This window comes from Hyla sarda, chromosome 8 (genome assembly GCF_029499605.1).
Source record: "Hyla sarda isolate aHylSar1 chromosome 8, aHylSar1.hap1, whole genome shotgun sequence".
NCBI lineage: Eukaryota > Metazoa > Chordata > Amphibia > Anura > Hylidae > Hyla > Hyla sarda.
Window position 1 is genome coordinate 161114640 of NC_079196.1, and position 24017 is coordinate 161138656.

The following is a 24017-nucleotide window of genomic DNA, read 5'->3' on the forward strand; positions in this document are numbered from 1 at the left end:
CTAATTTAAAACTATGTCCTCTTGTTGTAGTTTTTCTTCTTTTAAATATACTCTCCTCCTTTACTGTGTTGATTCCCTTTATGTATTTAAAAGTCTCTATCATATCATCTACGTCTCTGCTTTCTTCCAAGCTATACATGTTAAAGGGGTTGTGCGCTGCCCTGCAGTTTGGAGCTCTGCTCACAGCGTCCAGAAGTTCATTACTCTGAACGCTGTGTGCGGGCTTCCATGTTCACGGCCGCCGGGCGTGACATCACGCCCGCCCCCTCGTGACATCGGTCGCGCCCCCTTCCCATAGACTTTTGTTGAGGGGGCGGGTGAGACATCACGAGGGGGCAGGCGAGACGTCACGAAGGGGGCGGGCGGGACATCACGCCCGGCGGCCGCGAACACGGAAGCCCGCACACAGCGTTCGGAGTAATGAACTTCCGGACGCTGTGAATGGAGCTCCGAACTGCACGGCAGCGCACAACCCATTTAAGGTTCTTTAGCCTTTCCTGGTAAGTTTTATCCTGCAATTCATGTTCTAGTTTAGTAGCTCTTCTCTGAACTCTCTGGTGGTCCATTTATATGGATAGACCTTAATAAAATGGGAATGGTTAGTGATATTAAATTCCTGTTTGTGGCACATTAGTATATGTGAGGGGGGGGGGACTTTTCAAGATTGGTGGTGACCATGGCGGCCATTTTGAATCCAACTTTTGTTTTTTCAATAGGAAGAGGGTCATGTGACACATCAACCTTATTGGGAATTGCACAAGAAAAACAATGATGTGCTTGGTTTTAACGTAACTTTATTCTTTCATGAGTTATTTACAAGTTTCTGACCACTTATAAAATGTGTTCGATGTGCTGCCCATTGTGTTGGATTGTCAATGCAACCCTCCTCTTCCACTGTTCACACACTGATAGCAACACCGCAGGAGAAATGCGAGCACAGGCTTCCAGTATCCATAGTTTCAGGTGCAGCACATCTCGTATCTTAATTCATACATACACAGCATCTAAGTAAAGAAACCACGGCTGGTCCGCTATAACATAACACTACCAACAAAATAGAACCAGATCATGTAAAACGACTTTTATTAACACATATGCAAAAAATACATACAATAAAAATAATAAAAAGAGGATAAAATAAGGCACTACAATAGCAGTCACAGAAGATGGGAGCAGGCAAGTGGTGTAGCCCTACATGGAGTACAGGGAATAACTGGTGTACCATAGAAAGTACAAATGAAAACATGGAAGAGGTCACTGGATATTATTGAAAAATGTCTATAAACAAATGTGTAACAAATAATGTAACAGTGACACATCAAAGAATGTCCTAAATGGGAAAGAGTACAATAAACAGAGAGTAGCCAAGGGAGAAATGAATGAGACACCATAAAGTCCTCCTCGCATGCAGCCACACACCTACCTCCTCCTACCCCAACGTACGTTTAAGGGGCGTGTGCGGCCCATTGTGTTGGATTGTCATTGTAACCCTCTTCTCCCACTCTTCACACACTGATAGCAATACCGCAGGAGAAATGCTAGCACAGGCTTCCAGTATCCGTAGTTTCAGGTGCTGCACATCTCGTATCTTCACAGCATAGACAATTGCCTTCAGATTACCTCAAAGATAAAAGTCTAAGGGGGTCAGATTCATTCATTCAACTGGCCCACGACGACCAATCCACTTTCCAGGAAACTGTTCATCTTGGAATACTCGGACCTGACACCCATAATGTGGTGGTGCACCATCTTGCTGGAAAAACTCAGGGAACGTGCCAGCTTCAGTGCATAAAGAGGGAAACACATCATCATGTAGCACTTTTGCATATCCAGTGGCCTTGAGGTTTCCATTGATGAAGAATGGCCCCACTATCTTTGTACCCCATATACCACACCATGCCATCAATTTTTGTGTTCCAACAGTCTTGGAGGGATCTATCCAATGTGGGTTAGTGTCAGACCAATAGCGGTGGTTTTGTTTGTTAACTTCACCATTCACATAAAAGTTTGCCTCATCACTGAACAAAATCTTCAGCGTAAACTGATGGCCCTGTTCCAATTTTTGTTTTGCCCATTCTGCAGCAACTGAAACTACGTAGACTTTATCTTTGAGGTCATCTGAAGGCAATTGTCTATGCTGTGAAGATACGAGATGTGCAGCACCTGAAACTATGGATACTGGAAGCCTGTGCTAGCATTTCTCCTGCGGTGTTGCTATCAGTGTGTGAAGAGTGGGAGAAGAGGGTTGCATTGACAATCCAACACAATGGGCAGCACATATTTTATAAGTGGTCAGAAACTTGTAAATAACTCAAGAAAGAATAAAGTTACATTAAAACCAAGCACATCATTGTTTTTCTTGTGAAATTCCCAATGAGTTTGATGCGTCACATGACCCTCTTCCTATTGAAAAAACAAAAGTTGGATTCAAAATGTCCAACTTCAAAATGGCCACCATGGTCACCACCCATCTTGAAAATTTTCCCCCTTCACATATACTAATGTGCCACAAACAGGAAGTTAATATCACCAACCATTCCCATTTTATTAAGGTGTTGCCATATAAATGGTCCACCCTGGTTATCCTTTTGGAGATACGGTCTCCAGTACTGCGCACAATACTCCAAGTGAGTTCTGACCATTCTTCTAGTTTTCCTAAATTCTTTTCCATTTGACATATCCCTCCAGGAACATCAACCCTGTTACATATCTTCGTTTCATCAGCAAAAAGACACACCTTACCATCGAGACCTTTTGCAATATCACTAAGATATTAAACAACATTGGTCCCAGTACAGATCCCTGAGGTACCCCACTGGTAACAAGACCTTGCTCTGAATACACTCCACTGACTGCAAGCCTCTGTGGTCTGTCATTCAGTCGCTGTCTAATCCACTCAACAATATGGGAGTCCAAGCTCAATGACTGTAGTTAATTTATAAGTCTTCCATATGGGACAGCGTCGAAAGCCTTACTAAAATCTAGATATGCGATGTCTACTGCCCCTCCGCCATCTATTATTTTAGTAACCCAGTCAAAAAAAATCAATAAGATTTGTTTGACATGATCTCCCTGAAGTAAACCCATGTTGTTTTTCATCTTGAAATCCATGGGATTTTAGATGTTCCACAATCCTATCCTTTATTAGGGTTTCCATTAATTTCCCCACTATTGATGTCAGACTTACTGGCCTATAGTTGCTTGATTCCTCCCTACTACCTTTCTTACGGGACGACTCTTGTTACCTTTTGATTGGTTAATTGGTTAAATAAATCTGTTAACGGTTTTGCTAGCTCACCACTAAGCTCTTTTAATAATTTTGGGTGTATCCCATCAGGCCCCTGTGACAGGTGTCCCATAGCTGTGATATTATTCGCTACTAATGGGGTGCTTAGCTAGTCAGATGCAGTGCGTTGTAATCCAGTAATATGTATAGAAATGGTAGCTTGCACTCACCGTCCACGTAGCTTTCCACGACACGAACATTCCGTGCAGCAGGGAGATTTTCTGATGCGGGTGCTCAGAAGCTAACAGCCGTTTTATCACACAGCCGTGTGCTTCTTCCGCCCTGAAGAGTTAATCACACTTCTGTGAAATCACACTGTCCACTCAGGAAGCAACACTGATTGACAGCCAATTTCCCCTGCTGTTCTGCAAATGGAACAGACAACAGGTGGAAATTATGCGCACAGACGACTTCTCAGTTCCTATGCTTCCTGGTTGATGTTTTGGTCACTTTTGAATGCTGGTGGTGCTTTCACTCTAGTGGTAGCATGATACAGAGTCTACTACTCACACAAGTGGCTCAGGTAGTGCAGCTCTTCCAGGATGGCAGATCAATGTGAGCTGTGGCAAGAAGGTTTGCTGTGTCTTTCAGCGTAATGTCCAGAGCATGGAGGCGCTATCAGTAGACGTGGAGGAGGCCATAGGAGGGCAACAACCCAGCAGCAGGACCCCTACCTCTGCCTTTGTGCAAGGAGAAGCAGGAGGAGCACTGCCAGAGCCCTGCAAAATGACCTTCAGCAAGCCAAAAATGTGCATGTGTCCACTCAAGCAGTCATAACCAGACTCCACGAGGGTGGTATGAGGGCCTGACATTCACAGGTGGGGGTTGTGCTTACACCCCAACACCGTGCAGGACGTTTGCATTTGCCAGAGAACACCAAGATTGGCAAATTTGCCACTGGCGCCCTGTGCTCTTCACAGATGAAAGCAGGTTCACACTGAGCACATGTGACAGATGTGACAGAGTCTGGAGACACTGTGGAGAATGTTCTGCTACCTGCAACATCCTCCAAAATGACCGGTTTGGAGGTGAGTCAGTAATGGTGTGGAATGGCATTTCTTTGAGGGGTTGCACAGCCCTCCATGTGCTTGCCAGAGGTAACCTGACTGCCATTAGATACTGGGATGAGATTCTCAGACCCCTTGTGAGACCATATGCCGGTGCGGTTGGCCCTTGGTTCCTCCTTATGCAAGACAATGCTAGACCTCATGTGTCTGGAGTGTGTCAGCAGTTCCTGCAAGAGGAAGGCATTGATGCTATGGACTGGCCCGCCCGTTCCCCAGACCTGAATCTGATTGAGCACATCTGGGACATCATGTCTCACTCCATCCACCAACGCCACATTGCACCACAGACTGTCCAGGAATTGGTGGTTGCTTTAGTCCAGGTCTGGGAGGACATTCTTCAGGAGACCATCTGCCACCTCATCAGGAGAATGCCCAGGCATTGTTGGGAGGTTATACGGGCACGTGGAGGCCACACACACTACTGAGCCTCATTTTGACTTGTTTTACGGACATTACATCAAAGTTGGATCAGCCTGTATGGGTTGATAAATTTGATTTCCATTGATAATTTTTGTGTGATTTTGTTGTCAACACATTCAACTATGTAAAGACGAAAGTACTTCTTTCTTGCTCTTCTTCTTTTTTTTTTATCTCCTTGAGATATTTAGATAAAATTACAAAGATGAAGCTACCATTGATACGTAGATTGATAAAGATGGGGCAAGGTCCAGGAGATCCTTCTTCATTCAGGAAAATGAAGAAACAAGAGAGAGAGAGGTTATAATGACAGGTGACACCTCTATTGTACATGGAGTGCGTGCCATGGTGCAAAGAGGCATTTGTATACCACTAAAGTGAAAAATGTTAACCAACCACTTGTGTAATGGAGAAAAAGCATTTCTCCCACTCAAGTTAGTTCCTAAGTCCAGTTTAGGACCTGGCTGTTGGAGTTGGAGGAGAGAACTGAAGGCCACTCCACCCACTTTAGTATTGTTGTTAGCTAGTGGGGCTCAGAAGCCACCTAAGAGAGCTGTGTAAAGATCACTAAGCCTCTCAGGGAATGCTCTCAGACTGGGGAAGTGAGAGATACAGGTGAAACTCAAAAAATGTGAATATCGTGCTAAAGTCCATTGTATTTCATTAATGCAACTTAAAAGGAAACAAGGCATGAAGTACATCAAAATCTCCTGGTAGACGAATGCGTTGATCCTTGTCTAAATGAAGCACAGTGGACCAACACCAGCAGATGACATGGCTCCACAAATAATAGTAATTGGGGGTGTGGACTTTGGGGTTTTCATGAGCTGTAAGCCACAATCATCACAATTATGACAAATCACTGCTTGAACTATCTTGCTTTGCATGTAATCTCTCTCATATATTAGTTTCACCATTTAAGTTGCATTTAGAGATGAGCGAATCGAATCTGACAAATCTGTATTTGTTACGAACTTCAGGAAAAGTTCAATTTGCAATGAATGTGAATATCACCGCGATTTTATCACGCAAATCGCTTAATTAAACTCCATTTAGTGCGGTCCAGGCTCCAGGGCATCTAAAATGGCAGATCCACATGTGAGGACATGGGGCAAGGAACACTGGGAAGGCGGGAACAAGGGTAGGCGGGATGACCCTGAATCACATGCAGGATGCAGCCTATCAGCAGCCAGTCACCCCTGTGATGTCACAGCCCTATATAATCGGCAGCCATATTGCGGCCAGTCACTTCATCCTTACACTGCGGAGAGATAGATAGGGACAGACAGCCCTGTGTGTTACACAGAAAAGCTTTTTCCAGCAGTGATACACCTCCCAGTCACTGTCTACAGTGTTCTCTTATAGAGAAGAATACCACATAAAAAACACACTGTTCACACTGTATAGCTTATATAAAATATATTACTTTATTGAAAAATCTAAATTAATAAAATATGGACAGCTGTCTCAAAATCTGGACATAGTGAGGGCCTCAGAAAATAGGCCGAGCAATCAGAGGAGTATGTACAATATACCCAAAAGGGCAGGAGCAATAAAATGGGTAAGCATTCGGCACCTTATGTATTTATGTCATGCACTTATTTCCATCTAAGTAGTGTTTTTGCACTTTTTTGAATTGTGATATAGGGAGGGATTACCAGAGCTAAATTCAGTACCCATCCGGTTATTACATTGACCTGGGGAATACTATAAGATGTACTGATTGACTCCCTTCACCAGATATGGTATAGAGCCATGAAAATTAGATAGGTTCTCCCAGGTATTTTTAGAATTGTATATGCTCCTCTGTTTGGTTGCTCGGCCTATTGTCTGAGACCCTCCCTTTCTCCAGTTTTTGAGACGGCTGTCCATATTTTATAAATTTTGTTTTTTCAATGAAGTAATATTTTTTATGTGGTATACCTATGCTTGAGTTTTTCCACTATCAATTAGGATCTTGTTAGACACTATGTAGCCATGAGGGCCATATATGCAAATTGGTGTCAGTTTGGATTCTCTCTGTATTATTATAGAGATGATCAGAGAGCAGTGTGTTTCACAGAAGAACAACAGCAATTCACCTCCCAGTCACTGTCTACAGCATTCTATTATAGAGAGGATTAGAGAGAAGTGTGTTGCACAGAAGATCAGCAGTGATTCAGCTCAAGCACAAATCCTGCTTAAAAGCACTGATAGGGAAGGGAGTGACATTGAGAATGTGCAATTTTGGCTGTAGTACACAGTGACTGTGTGCTGCAGCATTGGTGTCTACTGCTGGTGTTTTGCACAAAAACTTTTTAAGCGTACTGTAGTGGATTTTTCTGCCCTCATAAGTGCATAACACATAAGTATATCTAAGTGTTGTACCATTTTGTTCCTGATAAAGTCTTAAGGGTCTAGATACTATGAAAGGACAGCCAAAAGTACTCACCGGCTGGTGTTGTACACATACTTTTTAAGCATACTGTAGCGCATTTTTATGCCCTCATAAGTGCATACCACATACTAACATCTAAGTGGTGTACTATTTTGTTCCTGTTAAAGTCTTAAAGGTGGAAAACTTTTTTTTTTTTAAATCAACTGGTGCCAGAAAGTTTAACAGATTTGTAAATGACTTCTATTAACAAATCTTAATCCTTCCAGTACTTATTAGCTGCTGAATACTACAAAGAAAATTATTTTCTTTTTGGAACACAGAGCTCTCTGCTGACATGACGAGCTCAGTGCCCTCTGCTGATATCTCTGTCCATTTTAGGAACTGTCCAGAGTAGAAGAAAATCCCCATAGCAAACATATGCTGCTCAATTGCTTGCGTAGTGACCGCCCAATTGTCACCATTCGGCAGCAGGATGACTTATTGGACCCTCGCTTCCGACACAAAATGATGGCCTTTTTTTTACAACCACTGAGAGGGAGGAAAAACTGTCCTACTACTGAGACATCCTGCGTAGTCAGTTGGCCGATGCCTATCGGCGCCATCGTCCATTCTCTGGCAGGTCTGACTCGGGGGGCCCTCTGCGCTCACCTTCCACTGCCATGGCTGATGGGGAGGAGTGGGGTGGCAGGAGCAGTACCAGCTCCATCAGCAGCAGCCTGAGGCTACAGTCGCTGATGAGTAGCTTTCTTCACCCGCATAGTGAAGACACTCATCAGCAGCGGATAGACCTGGAGCAGGACCTGAACCAGCAGGTTGTGGCATACCTTGACATGCCCATGCCAACACACCTTGAAGATCCGCTGGACTTCTGGGCAGCCAAACTTGATTTGTGGCCGCAACTAGCAGAGTTTACCCTGGAAAAGCTGTCCTGCCCGGCCAGTAGTGTGCCATCAGAGCAGGTGTTTAGTGCGGCAGGGGCCATAGTGACCCCAAGGAGAACATGTCTGTCCAAAAAAAAAAAAAGAGAGACTGACCTTCGTCAAGATGAATCAGGCATGGATCAGTCAGGATTTCCACCCACAAATGCTTGATGCATCAGAATAGATTGACCATGGTGCCACACCAACATTTCATAAATATGGATAGTACCAAAGAGATTTAAGCGCTGCTGCCAAGTTACAAACATTCCTCCGCATCAGACCGTTTTTCACCCACCTTCATCACCAGGTACTGGTATTGAAATCCACCGCACCACTCTGTCACCGGGTCACTTTCAGGACTCCTGATGCTGCTTCTGCCACTTCCAGGCTGTCTCATTCTGCCATCATATATTCTCCTCATGCTGCCACCACCTCCAGGCTGTGCCATTCAGCCACTACATGGTCTCCTCATGCTGCTGCCACCTCCATGCTGTGTCATTCAGTCACTATATGTTCTCCTCATGCTGCCGCTAACTCCAGGCTGTGCCATTCAGCCACTATATGGCCTCCTTGTTACGCCGAGCGCTCCGGGTCCCTGCTCCTCCCCGGAGCGCTCACGGCGTCTCTCTCCCTGCAGCGCCCCGGTCAGTCCCGCTGACCGGGAGCGCTGCACTGACATGGCCGTCGGGGATGCGATTCGCACAGCGGGACGCGCCCGCTCGCGAATCGCATCCCAAGTCACTTACCCGTCCCGGTCCCCTGCTGTCATGTGCTGGCGCGCGCGGCTCCGCTCTCTAGGGCGCGCGCGCGCCAGCTCTCTGAGACTTAAAGGGCCAGTGCACCAATGATTGGTGCCTGGCCCAATTAGCTTAATTGGCTTCCATCTGCTCCCAGGCTATATCTGCTCACTGCCCCTGCACTCCCTTGCCGGATCTTGTTGCCTTGTGCCAGTGAAAGCGTTTAGTGTTGTCCAAGCCTGTGTTACCTGAACTCCTGCTATCCATCTTGACTACGAACCTTGCCGCCTGCCCCGACCTTCTGATACGTCTGACCTTGCCTCTGCCTAGTCCTTCTGTCCCACGCCTTCTCAGCAGTCAGCGAGGTTGAGCCGTTGCTAGTGGATACGACCTGGTTGCTACTGCCGCAGCAAGACCATCCCGCTTTGCGGCGGGCTCTGGTGAACACCAGTAGCCTCTTAGAACCGGTCCACCAGCACGGTCCACGCCAATCCCTCGCTGACACAGTGGATCCACAACCTGTGAGCCGAATCGTGACAGTAGATCCGGCCATGGATCCCGTTGAGGTGCCGCTGCCAAGTCTCGCTGACCTTCCCACGGTGGTCGCTCAGCAATCGCAGCAGATTGCCCAACAAGGACAGCAGCTGTCGCAGTTGACCGCCATGTTACAGCAACTTCTGCCTCTGCTACAGCAGCAACCATCTCCTCCTCCAGCTCTTGCACCTCCTCCGCAGTGAGTGGCCGCTCCTAGCCTCCGCTTGTCCCTGCCGGACAAATTTGATGGGGACTCTAGACTCTGCCGTGGATTTTTGTCTCAATGTTCCCTGCATATGGAGATGTTGTCGGACTTGTTTCCTACAGAACGGTCTAAGGTGGCGTTCGTAGTGAGCCTTCTTTCAGGAAAGGCCTTGTCTTGGGCCACACCGCTCTGGGACCGCAATGATCCTGCCACAGCCACAGTCCAGTCCTTCTTCGCTGAAGTCCGTAGTGTCTTCGAGGAACCAGCCCGAGCTTCTTCTGCCGAGACTGCCCTGCTGAACCTGGTCCAGGGTAATTCTTCAGTGGGCGAGTACGCCATCCAATTTCGTACTCTTGCTTCCGAATTATCATGGAATAACGAGGCTCTCTGCGCGACCTTTAAAAAAGGCCTATCCAGTTGCATCAAGGATGTGCTGGCCGCACGAGAGATTCCTGCCAACCTGCAAAAACGTATCCATTTGGCCACCCGCATTGACATGCGTTTTTCTGAGAGACATCAGGAGCTCCGCCAGGAAAAAGACTTAGATCTCTGGGCACCTCTCCCACAGCATCCTTTGCAATCTACGCCTGGGCCTCCGGCCGAGGAGGCCATGCAAGTGGATCGGTCTCGCCTGACCCAGGAAGAGAGGAATCGCCGTAGTGAAGAAAATCTTTGTCTGTACTGTGCCAGTACCGAGCATTTCTTGGTGGATTGCCCTATTTGTCCTCCTCGGTCTGCCATGGCTCCAGCTTCATTCTCCCACCCTTGACTGGACCACCGGGGAGATCAAGAACTGGGACTCTGCTTGCCACAAGAGATGCCTCTCCCCCCCTCCCAGTCCCGTCAGGCAAGCCTCAGTGCCTCCTCATGGCCCCCGTCCTTGTGTCACCCTGCCCCGTGCCAAGCTTCACCCTCTGCCCTCCCTCCCCATTCCCACTCCTGCTGTACTGCCTGCCTTTGAGGAAACCCTCCATTCACTCCCGGTGTCCTCGTCCCAGGTAAAGCAGTTGTCGGACAAAAAAAGGGGGAGACCTAAGGGGGGGGAGTACTGTTACGCCGAGCGCTCCGGGTGCCTGCTCCTCCCCGGAGCGCTCACGGCGTCTCTCTCCCTGCAGCGCCCCGGTCAGTCCCGCTGACCGGGAGCGCTGCACTGACATGGCCGTCGGGGATGCGATTCGCACAGCGGGACGCGCCCGCTCGCGAATCGCATCCCAAGTCACTTACCCGTCCCGGTCCCCTGCTGTCATGTGCTGGCGCGCGCGGCTCCGCTCTCTAGGGCGCGCGAGCGCCAGCTCTCTGAGACTTAAAGGGCCAGTGCACCAATGATTGGTGCCTGGCCCAATTAGCTTAATTGGCTTCCATCTGCTCCCAGGCTATATCTGCTCACTGCCCCTGCACTCCCTTGCCGGATCTTGTTGCCTTGTGCCAGTGAAAGCGTTTAGTGTTGTCCAAGCCTGTGTTACCTGAACTCCTGCTGTCCATCTTGACTACGAACCTTGCCGCCTGCCCCGACCTTCTGCTACGTCTGACCTTGCCTCTGCCTAGTCCTTCTGTCCCACGCCTTCTCAGCAGTCAGCGAGGTTGAGCCGTTGCTAGTGGATACGACCTGGTTGCTACTGCCGCAGCAAGACCATCCCGCTTTGCGGCGGGCTCTGGTGAACACCAGTAGCCTCTTAGAACCGGTCCACCAGCACGGTCCACGCCAATCCCTCGCTGACACAGTGGATCCACAACCTGTGAGCCGAATCGTGACACTCCTCATGCTTCTGCCACCTCCAGGCTGTAAAAAACGTGATCTCAAATGGCTGAAGGTGCTCAACCCCAAATGCGGTTGTGCATTTATACTGGGGGAGCAGATCCTGCCATTGTAGTCCATTGCTAGGGGCGATCCCCAGCATAAAAATGCATGCAATGGAGGATGCCTGCAGCGGACTACAAGTGCCACAATAGAATCCTACCCCAGATAGACGGTGCGGATGTGTAAGAATTAGAATAATACAATACAGGAATATGGGTGCACTACTGTGGTAGATGTATACAATGACATTTGTTATCCCTCAACACTGATGTTAAAATTGAGACATTCGCCAGTATATCCTTATATGAAGGACATACCAGAACCCACACACCAATGCCAAGGTTTCTCAAAATGTCGCGGGACCTAACGCTAATCCTACCTGTGCGTGATAAGCAAAACAGGGGCCAGTGGGCAATTACGGCAGCATTCGGTCAACTCACAGCCTCCTCCCAGGTACCCTCCAGCGTGACTGAGCACACATACAATGGGAGGAGGGAGGCAAGCTGCAAGCCCCACCTGAGTTGGCTAATATAGGTGCATGGCCTCACAGGTGCTACCCTAATGCTGCCTGGAAGATATTCAAGGCGCATTAACTATGGAGTTTACACACCTCCAAGTATAAAATTGTATAGGATTAGTGTTAGGTCCCGCGCCATTTTGAGAAATCTTGGCGTTGGTGTGCGGGCTCTGGTATGTCCTTCATATAAGGATATACTGGCAAATGTCTCAATTTTAACATCATTGTTGAGGAATAGCCAATGTTATTGCATACATCTACCACAGTAGTGCACCCATATTCCTGTATTGTATTATACCTCCAGGCTGTGCCATTCAGCCACTATATGGTCTCCCCTTGCTTCCACAAACTCCAGGCTGTGTCATTTAGCCACTATATGTTCTCCTCATTCTGCTGCTACCTTCACGCTGTGCCATTTAACCACTACATGGTCTCCTCATGCTTCTGCCACTATATGGTCTGCTGTGTTATTCAGCCACTATATGGTCTCATCATGCTGCCAGCACCTCCAGGCTTTGCCATTCAGCCACTATATGGTCTCCTCATGCTGCTGCGAACTCCACGCTGTGTCATTCAGCCACTATTTGTTCTCCTCATGCTGCCACCAACTCCAGGCTGTGCCATTCAGCCGCTATCTGTTCTCCTCATGCTGCCACCAACTCCAGGCTGTGCCATTCAACCACTGTATGGCCTCTTCATGCTTCCGCTACCTCCAGGCTGTATCATTTGCCACTATATGGTATCCTTGTTCTGCTGGGACATTACCTAAAAAATTTATGGTAGCACTAGCTACCATAAATCTTCAATTTAAATTTGAAAATTCATCTTTTAATCTTAGGGATTGTGAAGCTCTATTGTCTCTGCATGCTGCCACCAGCTCCAGGTTGTGTCATTCAGCCACTATAAGGTCTACTCATGCTGTTGGGACATTATTTAAACATTTTTATGGTAGCACTAGCTTCCATAAATCTTCAATTTAAATTTGAAAATTCATCTTTTAAATTTAGGGATTGTGAGGCCCTATGGTCTCCTCTTGTTGCCGCCAATTCCAGGCTGTGTCATTCTGCCAGATTATGGTCTCCTCATGCTGGCTAGGTTCTGTTGTTGTGCCGCCATGTGACTTCTTGTTAGATTGGGTTTTGTGGTCAAACAATATTAGTTCAAAGTAAACACATGGACATTACACTTGGGAATCTTATATAAATCTTAAATTTAAATTTAAAAAAATTGATGTAATCTTTTCAAGACTGAGGCTCTATGGTCGTCGACGTCAAATTACCTGTGGACACTTTCACTGTCAGAGGGGCGCTGAGAGGCGGGGGCTGGAACAGTTCGTATCTCGCCTGGCAGAAGACCGCCAGCTCCATTCTAACCAGAATGTGTAATCAAAAAAATTAAAATAAATTCAAAATAAATTAAATAAAAATTACATGAAAAATCTGCCACATTCAGACACTCTGCAGCAGTGATTTTAATAGTGATGCCTGTAATCTGCATGTCACACTGAATAACAGTATTATTTCACTAACACGGTACACTCCCTATGCATATTAGAACAAGGCAAAGTGTTCTACACCCCTAATGAGCCTCTCTGTAGGCCAGAAATAGCCATTATTAATAGTGATTCGCCGCAAACAAATTCGGACCGATTCCAATTTTTTCGGAAAATTCGCCGAATTGTCTGAATCAAATTTTTGAGAAATTTGCTCATCTCTAGTTGCATTACTGAAATAAAAATGATCTTTGCACAATATTCAAATATATAGATCTATGTAAACAAACATGAACATATGTGGTATCGCCACATGCGTAAATGTCCGAACTATAAAAATATAATGTTCATAAAACCGCACAGTCAATGGCATGTACGCAAAAAATACCAAAGTCTAAAGTTTTTTGTCCCTTGCAGTCTTCTAATTGCAGTCTTCCTGAACCTCCACCATTGAAAAAGGGGACGCAGCTCCCGAAACACGTCAGGTATTAAGACAACCCTGCACATCATCTGAGACAATTGTTACCGCATTGCCGGTCCTCACCTACCCTCTCACCTGCTCCCCGTGCCATCGGGGTAGAGAGGATACGTCCAGCGCTGCCATACGCTGCTACGATCGCTAGGTTTCACAGCGCTGCCACACGCTGCTTCCCAGCCATCATCTCCGACCCCCAGCACCGGATCCTATCACCCCGCCTTCATTTGGACAGAGGGACGTGCATCCGGATCACAAGCACAGCCGCACACATCTGACCGTGCACACTGTAGCTGGTAAGAGGCACAAAGGGCCTGAACTGTATAGTGATTGCCCTCTTGCATTCAGTACCTGGGCGGCCGGGATAGAGGGGGCATCGCTTGTATCTCTGCACCTAAAAACATTTATAGTGGGCCCCAATCTGGGATGCTCCAGCACTACTGAAAATTGCCCTATTTGATTATTAACTTTTTTGCCATGCACTTTCATCTGAATTAATCCCGGCTCCCATAATATGACTTTACTGTATAACTAAACAGATACTGTTTGCACTGTCCCATTGCCCCACTTTCATTGTCTCATTGTCCAATTGTTGAAGTGCAATATCACTGTTTATATTTTTTGTATTTTATACCATTGTAAACATTTTATCTAGTGACCAGTTTGCGACAAGGGCCCTGCCGCAGACCTCACATCATTTTCTAAATAAATGTCATTATTTTATGCTATTTTAGACATGTTTTCTCCTTCTCTTCTTTCTAATTTTTGACCATGTATCTTTTACTCTTACCTAGCCTAGCAGGACTGCCTCCCATTTTATACTATTAAATGTATTGAAGTTTACGGATGTGTCCACTTTACATTTTCTATAGTTCAGTTAAGGCATCCAATTTTTCATTAAATCCATTCAATCCAATATCTCAGCATGCTGTTAGAACACTCAAAAGGCTTCATTTACACAATCAGTGAGTGAGACATATAGACAAACAAATCATATTGTGAAAAATTTATAATCTTACACCTTATATTTTAGAATGTGTTGAGTTTCGATATAAATCCCTGAAACCAAACATCAGTTTCTAAATCATGTACAAAATATTGCCATTCTTTATTGATACAAAAATAGATAAAAACATCAATGTATTAAAAGGACACAAAAGGGAGATAAGACCCTGAGGTTACAGGTACAGAAGATAAGGTGAAGGTAACAGTATATACACAGTGTATGGTTTATGGTTGCAGACAGCACACATGCCAAGTATTATTGTCTGTTCATGCCTTTTTGTGTCATGCTTTTATGACACCTTTCTATTACTTCTGTGACCTGTTTACATGTATGTTAGCACTGTGTGTATACTGTTACCATAACCTTATCTTCTGTACCTGTAACCTCAGGGTCTTATCTCCCTTTTGAGTCCTTTTAATATCTTGATGTTTCATCTATTCTTGTATCAATAAAGAATTGTAATATTTTGTATGTGATTTAGCGACTGGTGTTTGTTTTTGGGGATTGATGCACATTGTGTCCCAGTCGCGGCTGTAATCTTTGCTGCTTATTTTTTGAGTAAGAACAAACACATCTGTAGTTTCATGAATTTGAATTGCTTATATAGATGAGAACTAATGAGTTTGCTATTTTACTTCAGGGTTTTAATAATTTCATTTAAAGAACTTTTGTAGGGCAGCAACACTTGAGATGTACACTTCCTTATGGTATAGTTTGTAGAGAGGTTCCAGCAGTATATGTGCAAGAGATGTGTATGTTACAATAAATGGGAGTCAACTCAGAATTCTCATTTTAGGGAAGTGGCAAAATAAATGAGATGTACAGGGTGGGCCATTTATATGGATACACCTTAATAAAATGGGAATGGTTGGTGATATTAATTTCCTGTTTGTGGCACATTAGTATATGTGAGGGGGAAAGCTTTTCAAGATGGGTGGTGACCATGGTGGCCAATTTGAAGTCGGCCATTTTGAATCCAACTTTTGTTTTTTCAATAGGAAGAGGGTCATGTGACACATCAAACTTATTGGGAATTTCACAAGAAAAACAATGATGTGCTTGGTTTTAACATAACTTTATTCTTTCATGAGTTATTTACAAGTTTCTGACCACTTATAAAATGTGTTCAATGTGCTGCCCATTGTGTTGGATTGTCAATGCAACCCTCTTCTCCCACTCTTCACACAACAATAGCAACACCGCAGGAGAAATGCTAGCACAGGCTTCCAGTATCCGTAGTTTCAGGTGCTGCACATCTCGTATCTTAACAGCATAGACAATTGCCTTCAGATGACCCCAAGTCAAAGGGGGTCAGATCGGGAGACCTTCGGGACCATTCAACTGACCCATGACAACCAATCCACTTTCCAGGAAACTGTTCAACTAGGAATATGGGTGTTGGACTTGACACCCATAATGTGGTGGTGCACCATCTTGCTGGAAAAACTCAGGGAATGTGCCAGTTTCAGTGCATAAAGAGGGAAACACATCATCATGTAGCAATTTTGCGTATCCAGTGGCCTTGAGGTTTCCATTGATGGCCCCACTATCTTTGTACCCCATAACCCACACCATAACATCAATTTTTGTGTTCCAACAGTCTTGGAGGGATCTATCCAATGTGGGTTAGTGTCAGACCAATAGCATTGGTTTTGTTTGTTAACTTCACCATTCACATAAAAGTTTGCCTCATCACTGAACAAAATCTTCAGCGTAAACTGAGGGTCCTGTTCCAATTTTTGTTTTGCCCATTCTGCAGCAACTGAAACTTCGGATACTGGAAGCCTGTGGTAGCATTTCTCCTGCGGTGTTGCTATCAGTGTGTGAAGAGTGGGAGAAGAGGGTTGCATTGACAATCCAACACAATGGGCAGCACATTGAACACATTTTATAAGTGGTCAGAAACTTGTAAATAACTCATGAAATAATAAAGTTAAGTTAAAACCAAGCACATCATTGATTTTCTTGTAAAATTCCCAATAAGTTTGATGTGTCACATGACCCTCTTCTTATTGAAAAAACAAAAGTTGGATTCAAAATGGCCGACTTCAATATGGCCACCATGGTCACCACCCATCTTGAAAAGTTTCCCCCTCACATATACTAATGTGCCACAAACAGGAAGTTAATATCCATATAAATGGCCCACCCTGTACAGAGGTTACCAATGTGTGAAATCCATGGTCTGACGAAGCGCCAGTGGGCGTGATATGGTCTGTGGCCGGCGTCTGAAGGTCCCCTCGTTACACCTTCACCTCCCCGCCACAGAATATTGGGACTGAACGATAATCTGCAGCCTCCAGCCTCCGGATAGAAGTCGAAGTGTGAGTTCTCCGTTACTTTAATTTTCATGTTTGCTGCAGATGTTAATTTCTACAGTAATTTAACACAACTCATTGCAGTTGTGCCTGCGATTTTACATTGTTTCACATGAAACTTTACAAATCTATTTTGTCTGAGAAACTGCAGAGCAAAATAATAAAATGTCACATACAGCTCTACTCTATCAGAATGACATCACTGACTGCATTCAATAAAATGTTAGACTCTTGCCTACGAGCAATGCCTGATCATCATAATATAATAAGGATCAGAGGTCTTCACAGACCTGCACCTCTGAAAATACAGAGAGTATGATCATTTTACACCATTATCCTGCCAGGATACAACAAATTATTCGGATGGACCAACAGCTATCTATGAATGGTGGAAGATAGAAGGCAGATACTGTATTATTTTATACGTCTTTTCTGAAAATAATGGAGGATTTTAAAATCTCAAAACAAAAAAAAATTAAGAAATGGCAGTATATCAGGTTACATATTAATACTTTATGTTTGGTGTTGCAGTCAGCAATAATACTGAATTATAAAGTATAAAATACACTGACTGTGGTCATGCTTATAACAGAGTAAACAACTGTTTGCACTTCAGAGATCTACAAGGAAGTGGTGTTCAAACATTGACTTTAAAGCTGATGTACATTTCCATTCCCCCTTATATTGGTAACACATATTGTCCTCCCTTCTGAGATCAGGGATTGCAATCAAAGAACAGTAAGGGGCATAATGACAAACCCAAAGGCCTGACAATTGAATCCCCATCTGCCCAGCTGGACATGCATGCTATAGCTGAACATTTAAAATACATATATGTGTGTGTTTGTGTGTGATGCATGTATGTTTAATGTCTGTGTATACCTGCAGGCAGGTTGCGGGAACCCCTGGCTGGGGTGATCCCAAAATTCTGACTTGTGGGATCGGCACTTCACTGGGATGTCCTGGGACCTGAGGAAGAGAGGTATCCCCTCTCGAAATGCGTTTTCCTGCCAACTCATCTGTGTAAACCAATTTGCCTCTGTATGATATGTACTCTGGTAAATAAAAGAAAGTTTTTCACAGTAAACTGCCTGCGAAAACGTCTTCTACATCCCAGTGAAGCGCAGATCCTGCAAGTCAGAATTTTGGGATCACCTCCCGCCAGGGGTTCCCGCAACATGCCTCCAGCTGCCAGTGCTACAGAAGATTGGCGGCTCTTGGACCGTGCCACAACCCACTTGAAGCGCTACTCAGAGTTGTGCCTGCCATTAGCACAACGTAACAAGGTGAGCGGTATTTCTGCCTTTTTTCACCGTTTTCTCTGTCTCCTTTTTCTCCCCCTTATTCTAGTGTCTGTGCGTGTAATAGTTGTTCTGTATGTAAACTCTCTGTGAGTCATGCCTGTATTTCAGATGTGGAAAGCACTTACTACACCTTAGTACTAGCTACTGTTGGCTGGAGGAAAAACTTAAGGACAAGGTGACTTCTAAGTCTCATTTGGGGCACACTGTCTGGGGAACTGATGCTTAAATGGGACACTGTTCATGAGAGGGCTCAGACTAGTAGTTGTCAGGCTGTGAAAGGACTGTGCTGGATTGTTATTTACAGATCACTTCTTTGTAACAAAAATAAATATAATATTGGAAATATTTACTTGCCACAACATCTATCTATCTATCTATCTATCTATCTATCTATCCATCCATCCTACCTTTCACCATCTCAACATCTCAGCCGCATTTTTCTACTAGAGAATAAGGGGAATGAGTGTTGATGCAGTCAGAGTGTATCTGCATGTGATATAGATCAGTGTGCAGACATGCTGTGTATTCTGTCCTGCCTGTATAGATCTATTGTAGGGATACACAGACAAATGCTGCCCAGGTATTTTAGCCGCCTGTCAAAGTGGCATCCAGGCTGCGTATTGTCAGCACCATGGACAGCAGCATGAATAATGGCATTATCTGCTAGGTGCTGTCCACACTCTCACAAAACACTCAGCTCCATCTCAAGTGCTAATGTGGCTTGTGCTGTAGCTTCAAGTATCATTTAATTGTAGCCACAATGCAAATAGTAATAATATAGCAGTGAATGCAGCAGGGAATAAATACATCATGTGCAGATTATTGTGTCAGCTACAAATCCAATACAAAAACACCAATTTATTTCTGTTGCCAAACACACCTGCTGTGTCTCAGTTTGCATAGCAGCCTGGGAGAACTTCTGCAGAATACAGAAAGGCTTTTCAGACTGTCTTGAGCCAGAGCTGCTCCTCTGAACTTCACTGCAGCCCTGCTTCCTTGCATTCAGTCTCTGTATTCTTTGCAATGCTCTCACTCAGTGGGGTTGAGCTGTAATTCTCTCTCTTACCTTAAGGATGTGTAGCTGACTGCAAGCCTCAGTTTTCCCAAAAGCTATGAGGAATACAGCGACTGACTATGCTGTCCTACAGTTCTGCTGCAGAAAAAAACAGAAATCCCTGTAGAAAGAAGAAGGTAGACCCTGGGAGACAGAATGTATGGAGGATTCTGCATTTCCAGTTGACCACTCTGCTCTAAAGTTTACCATGGGCTTGTGCAATGCTGCTTGATGCTACATTCTATGCGATGTGAACAAGTAGCCCAGTGAATTGGAGATGTAAACAGACGCTTTCTACTGCTGCAATGCTCTGCACAGGAATTAATTGAAATGACTTTGTGGGTTCCCAGCCTGAGGCTACAGTCTTTGGAAGAATGCAGTGAGTATTGAGGATCTGGTTGAGTTCTATTGTCTTTTAGCAGCTTCCTCATGGTTTATTAATTGATTCAAGTGCCATGTTTACAAGAGATAGGGAGCAGATCAGATGTCAGCTTTGAGTGCAAATGGATTTTAGGGATTTTGTTTTCTTTAGGAATGTTTTTCATGTATTATTCCTTTCCACTGGCAAATGGACATTACTGTTAATCACTAAGCCTGCATGTACATCTGAACTGCCTGATAACTTCTCCCATGGGGGATAAAAGTCTTACAACTTGAGAAGATAATAGTGTGATGTTGCTGTTGTATCAGAGTCTGGTAGGTACTGTCATATCATGTGACATAGCCTGTCACTATAACATGATCTACAACTTGTCTAAACCTGTGCAAGTATATAGTATGCCAACTTCTAATCTTGTCTGGGAGTAAACATTTCCTAAGGGTTTTTCATGGCAGTAAATGTATTGATACAATTAAGGTTTTCGATTAAGGCTTCTGAGAAAATAATAATTATAATAATAGTGTAATAGCAGATTCATGTAGATATGTCAATAACTAGCCCAGGAAAAGGCTATTAAGGTGCATTCCTATGCATGGTATCTTTTGGGGGAAGATAGGGTTTAATATCACGTTATGCGTACATTATCATATATATCATCAATATTATTATTGGATGGTGTAACCTGCTGGACCTACTTGAAATGCAATGCAATGCACCAGTGTTATTGATCATACTATGCATGATTCAGGGACCTGCAAAGAGAATATGTCTAAGGTACTACTAGTCTGATGTCTTTATGCTTGTCCTGTTGTTGGCATTTCCATAGGCAGTCATTACATATACAACAAGTGGAGTGGCTGGCATTATTGGCAGCTCTGTGGAAATCTATCTGCAGCAAGGAAAATGTTCTTGGAGGAGAGAGTGGTCGAGCTTCCTAACAAACGCTGCTGAGGTGCTGCGCGATGCCAAACTTTGCAGCATGCCAAATAGCAACCGCATATTCTGAAGGCTCTGGTATGTTAGCTGTTTTAATAGTAAATTGCTAGGATGTCTATGGCCAGGAGGGGGCGCTGATGTACTTCTTTCTCAATATGAATGAGAGTTAAGCCTAGCAGAAGCATAATGTACGTAAGAACAGGAGCTTCCCTGCAATCCCAAGCAAACACAGACCCAACATAGATTCCATATATGGATATTTTTATACGTGCATTGTGTAGCATGTCTAGTATAAAGCTGTCTTGGAATATGTGGGGCAATCCTTGTCATGATATCCACTGACATAGGAATCAGCTGCAGCTTCAAAAACTAAAATGATCCCATTACTTCAACCTGTATTTATGCAGGAAGCATCTCTGCCAGAAACAAGGGTCAATGGTCTCTTTGAGAGGTGATGACTTAAGTGCTATCTGCAGAGATAGAAGACAGCTATGCCATAGTGATTCCGCTGTAACCAAGAAAAGCTACAACTAGCTATGTATCCTAGCAATGAAGAGAATGAGAAAGATGATACTGCAGGGGTATCCCCATGTAGATGTAATCTGCAGTGTCTCAGACACATCAACCGATGCCATGGTGACACGAAGAGAGGAAATACAATACACCAAGTAAAGGAATGTCATGGGCATCCTTAGCTAAATCAGCCTATGATATACAGGGATTCTGTGTCCGCAGTGTGAGCACAAATGTGTATATCGCCAATGGAAAGTGTATGCAGTAAAGATGCCAGAAGCCTGTTATTAGGAAGTACTCTATGTATGTGTGTAGAGCCGTCCCTGTCGGAATATATGCTGATGTTAGACTTCTGTCATCTGCAGGGGTGTAGCAATTATGCAGAGAGGCACCACATGTCATCTTTAAGTGTGTTCACAATATTGCAATGCTGGAATGGGAGCAATTATATTGTGGTATCAGCATGCAATGTCTTTCGTCCTAACTACCCAATGTATCTGCACAAGTTAGTCACCAGGGAACAATGATGGGGGGAAAACTTGACATATTCTAATATTAAAACAAAGAGGAGCAGATGAGCTAAGTGATTGTACCGCTCCATATTGATTGCACCAAGCGTACTGTCCTGTTCCTCTGTGCTCACATTCCTCATCAATGACAGCGAGGAAAGAGTGGTGTGGGATACTAACCTGATACTCTCTTTTTTTTTCACAGGGAGTAAGGCTGGAGAAGATGGATACTTTTGGTTATGCTGTGTTACTGCTCAATGCTCTGCTAAATATGGTGGATCAGAGTTATGGAGCAGAAAAGACTTTTCCTGTCCTGAATATTGCAGTTATTTTGGGAAGAACTCGATATATTACAGAGAAAGATGTCCGGTCACTCTGGACAAGGGATATGTCCTTGAACTTTGATGTCAATGTGGTGACCCTGCTAGTAAACCAGACAGACCCCAAAAGTATTATCACCCATGTATGTGATCTGATGTCAGGCACCAAGATCCATGGTGTAGTTTTTGGAGATGATACTGACCAAGAGGCCATATCTCAGATTTTGGATTTTGTTTCTACTCAGACTTTCATCCCGATTCTTGGTATTCATGGTGGGTCTTCAATGATTATGGCACACAAGGTAAGGGACCCTGCAACACAATGCAACTGTTCAGTATTGACATTACATTGTTTGCCTTCATATCCTCATCTTCCCAATGCACAGTGTGAAAGTCATGGTCAATTAATCACATCGCATAAAGTGCTGAGCTCTGCTTAAGTACTGCATGAGGAGAATGGACTATTCCTCACACACTTCAATTAGCAATGCAGCAGTAAGAGGCAGGGGCTGGACGGAGACAGGAGAACTAATGGTTATCCGAAGTAGCGCTGTATTGTCTAAGGCAACAAAAGAAAACAATGGCACAAATGATCTATCTATCTGTCTATCTATCTATTGATCTATCTATCAATCTATCTGTCTATGCATCTATCTCCTATCTATCTATTTATGTATCTATCAATCTATCTATTTATATATCATCTATGCATCTATCTATCTTTAACCTAATTATAAGTAAAAATGCAGAAGTTAACTATGCACAATATTATTATTATATGTGCACGTTGCAGTTGATATTTGTAAAATTCACAGTCTCCAATGGTTATTTTGGTCTGGAAACTGAGACATAACAAACAAAGCAAAAATAAATAAGAATTGTTATATTCATAACAACTTTGAATGTGTACCAAACCTGTCTATTCTCCAAATAAAGAATGGGAAAGTGTCAGCTCACCTGACTGCTACTGTAGACATCTCTTTATAAGGTAATGCAGTAGAAGTGAAGTATATGTCAGGCTTTCCATGTGGAAAGCTACATACAGAATGAATGAATGAGCGAGCAGGCAGTTTGAGATGATGAACAGCCCCACATATTTGAAAGCCTTCGTACATTATTTTCTTATATCATACCCATTACTCAGCTGTCAGAAATAAGGCATGAACAATTAAACACTATATTGCAGGTTATGGGTTAACATGGTATGAGAAACACTCTGAAATAGCCATGCAGTCTGCACTGTGAGGTGACATTTACAGCTCCCTTCGTTATTTTTTCCACACTTTTTCTTTTCTTTTGTTAATATTCAAGACACTTGATTTTTCTATAACTCATTTAATGTAAACTTGTTCTGTATAAGCCCTTTAATGTAAACTCTCCAGGGACATGTTTAAAGTCTAGGTACAGTATACATTTGAAATGTATTTTGTTTATTGCTCAAATGCATTATAAAAAAAAAGTAAAGCAACTTTGTAAATTGTTTAATTGAAAAAGGTTCTGTTGTTTTTACAGCTCCCATGCAGACCTAGAAGTCTCTATGGTAACAGACTACAAGTTAAACTTGTGTAGTCTAATCTTGCACTTAAATGGGCACTGTCAGATACAAAACCTTTTGCTATGTTGTAAAGGATAAGAAAATTTTCAGTATTTCATATTGAAAAAGCCAGTTAAACAACTGCCCCCCCCTGCCTGCTTGGACACATACTAGTCATGGACACACTTCCTTGATTGACAGCTGTGAGCGCAGGGCTCACTGCTGGAGGAAAAATCCTCCCACTGTCACCTTCTGTCCCGCGACTGTCAGTGAGGACAAGCTGGGAGTTGTAGTTTGCTAATGCTAGGGGAGATGTGAA

At 44.1% G+C, this 24017-nt stretch overlaps 1 protein-coding gene across 2 annotated transcripts in view; it reads left to right on the forward strand.

The window, feature by feature from the left end:
• The first annotated feature begins 19238 nt into the window (after positions 1–19238).
• The window catches only part of GRIN2A (glutamate ionotropic receptor NMDA type subunit 2A), a 636116-nt gene continuing 631337 nt past the window's right edge, over positions 19239–24017 (forward strand). The window contains exons 1-3 of one of the 2 annotated variants that reach the window (XM_056536194.1): positions 19239–19886; positions 20713–20900; positions 22050–22466. In XM_056536194.1, the coding sequence (XP_056392169.1) occupies positions 22068–22466 (399 nt within the window). In that variant the 5' untranslated portion in view covers positions 19239–19886; positions 20713–20900; positions 22050–22067. The remainder of the gene's footprint in view (positions 19887–20712; positions 20901–22049; positions 22467–24017) is intronic. The other variant, XM_056536195.1, reaches the window with a different exon arrangement.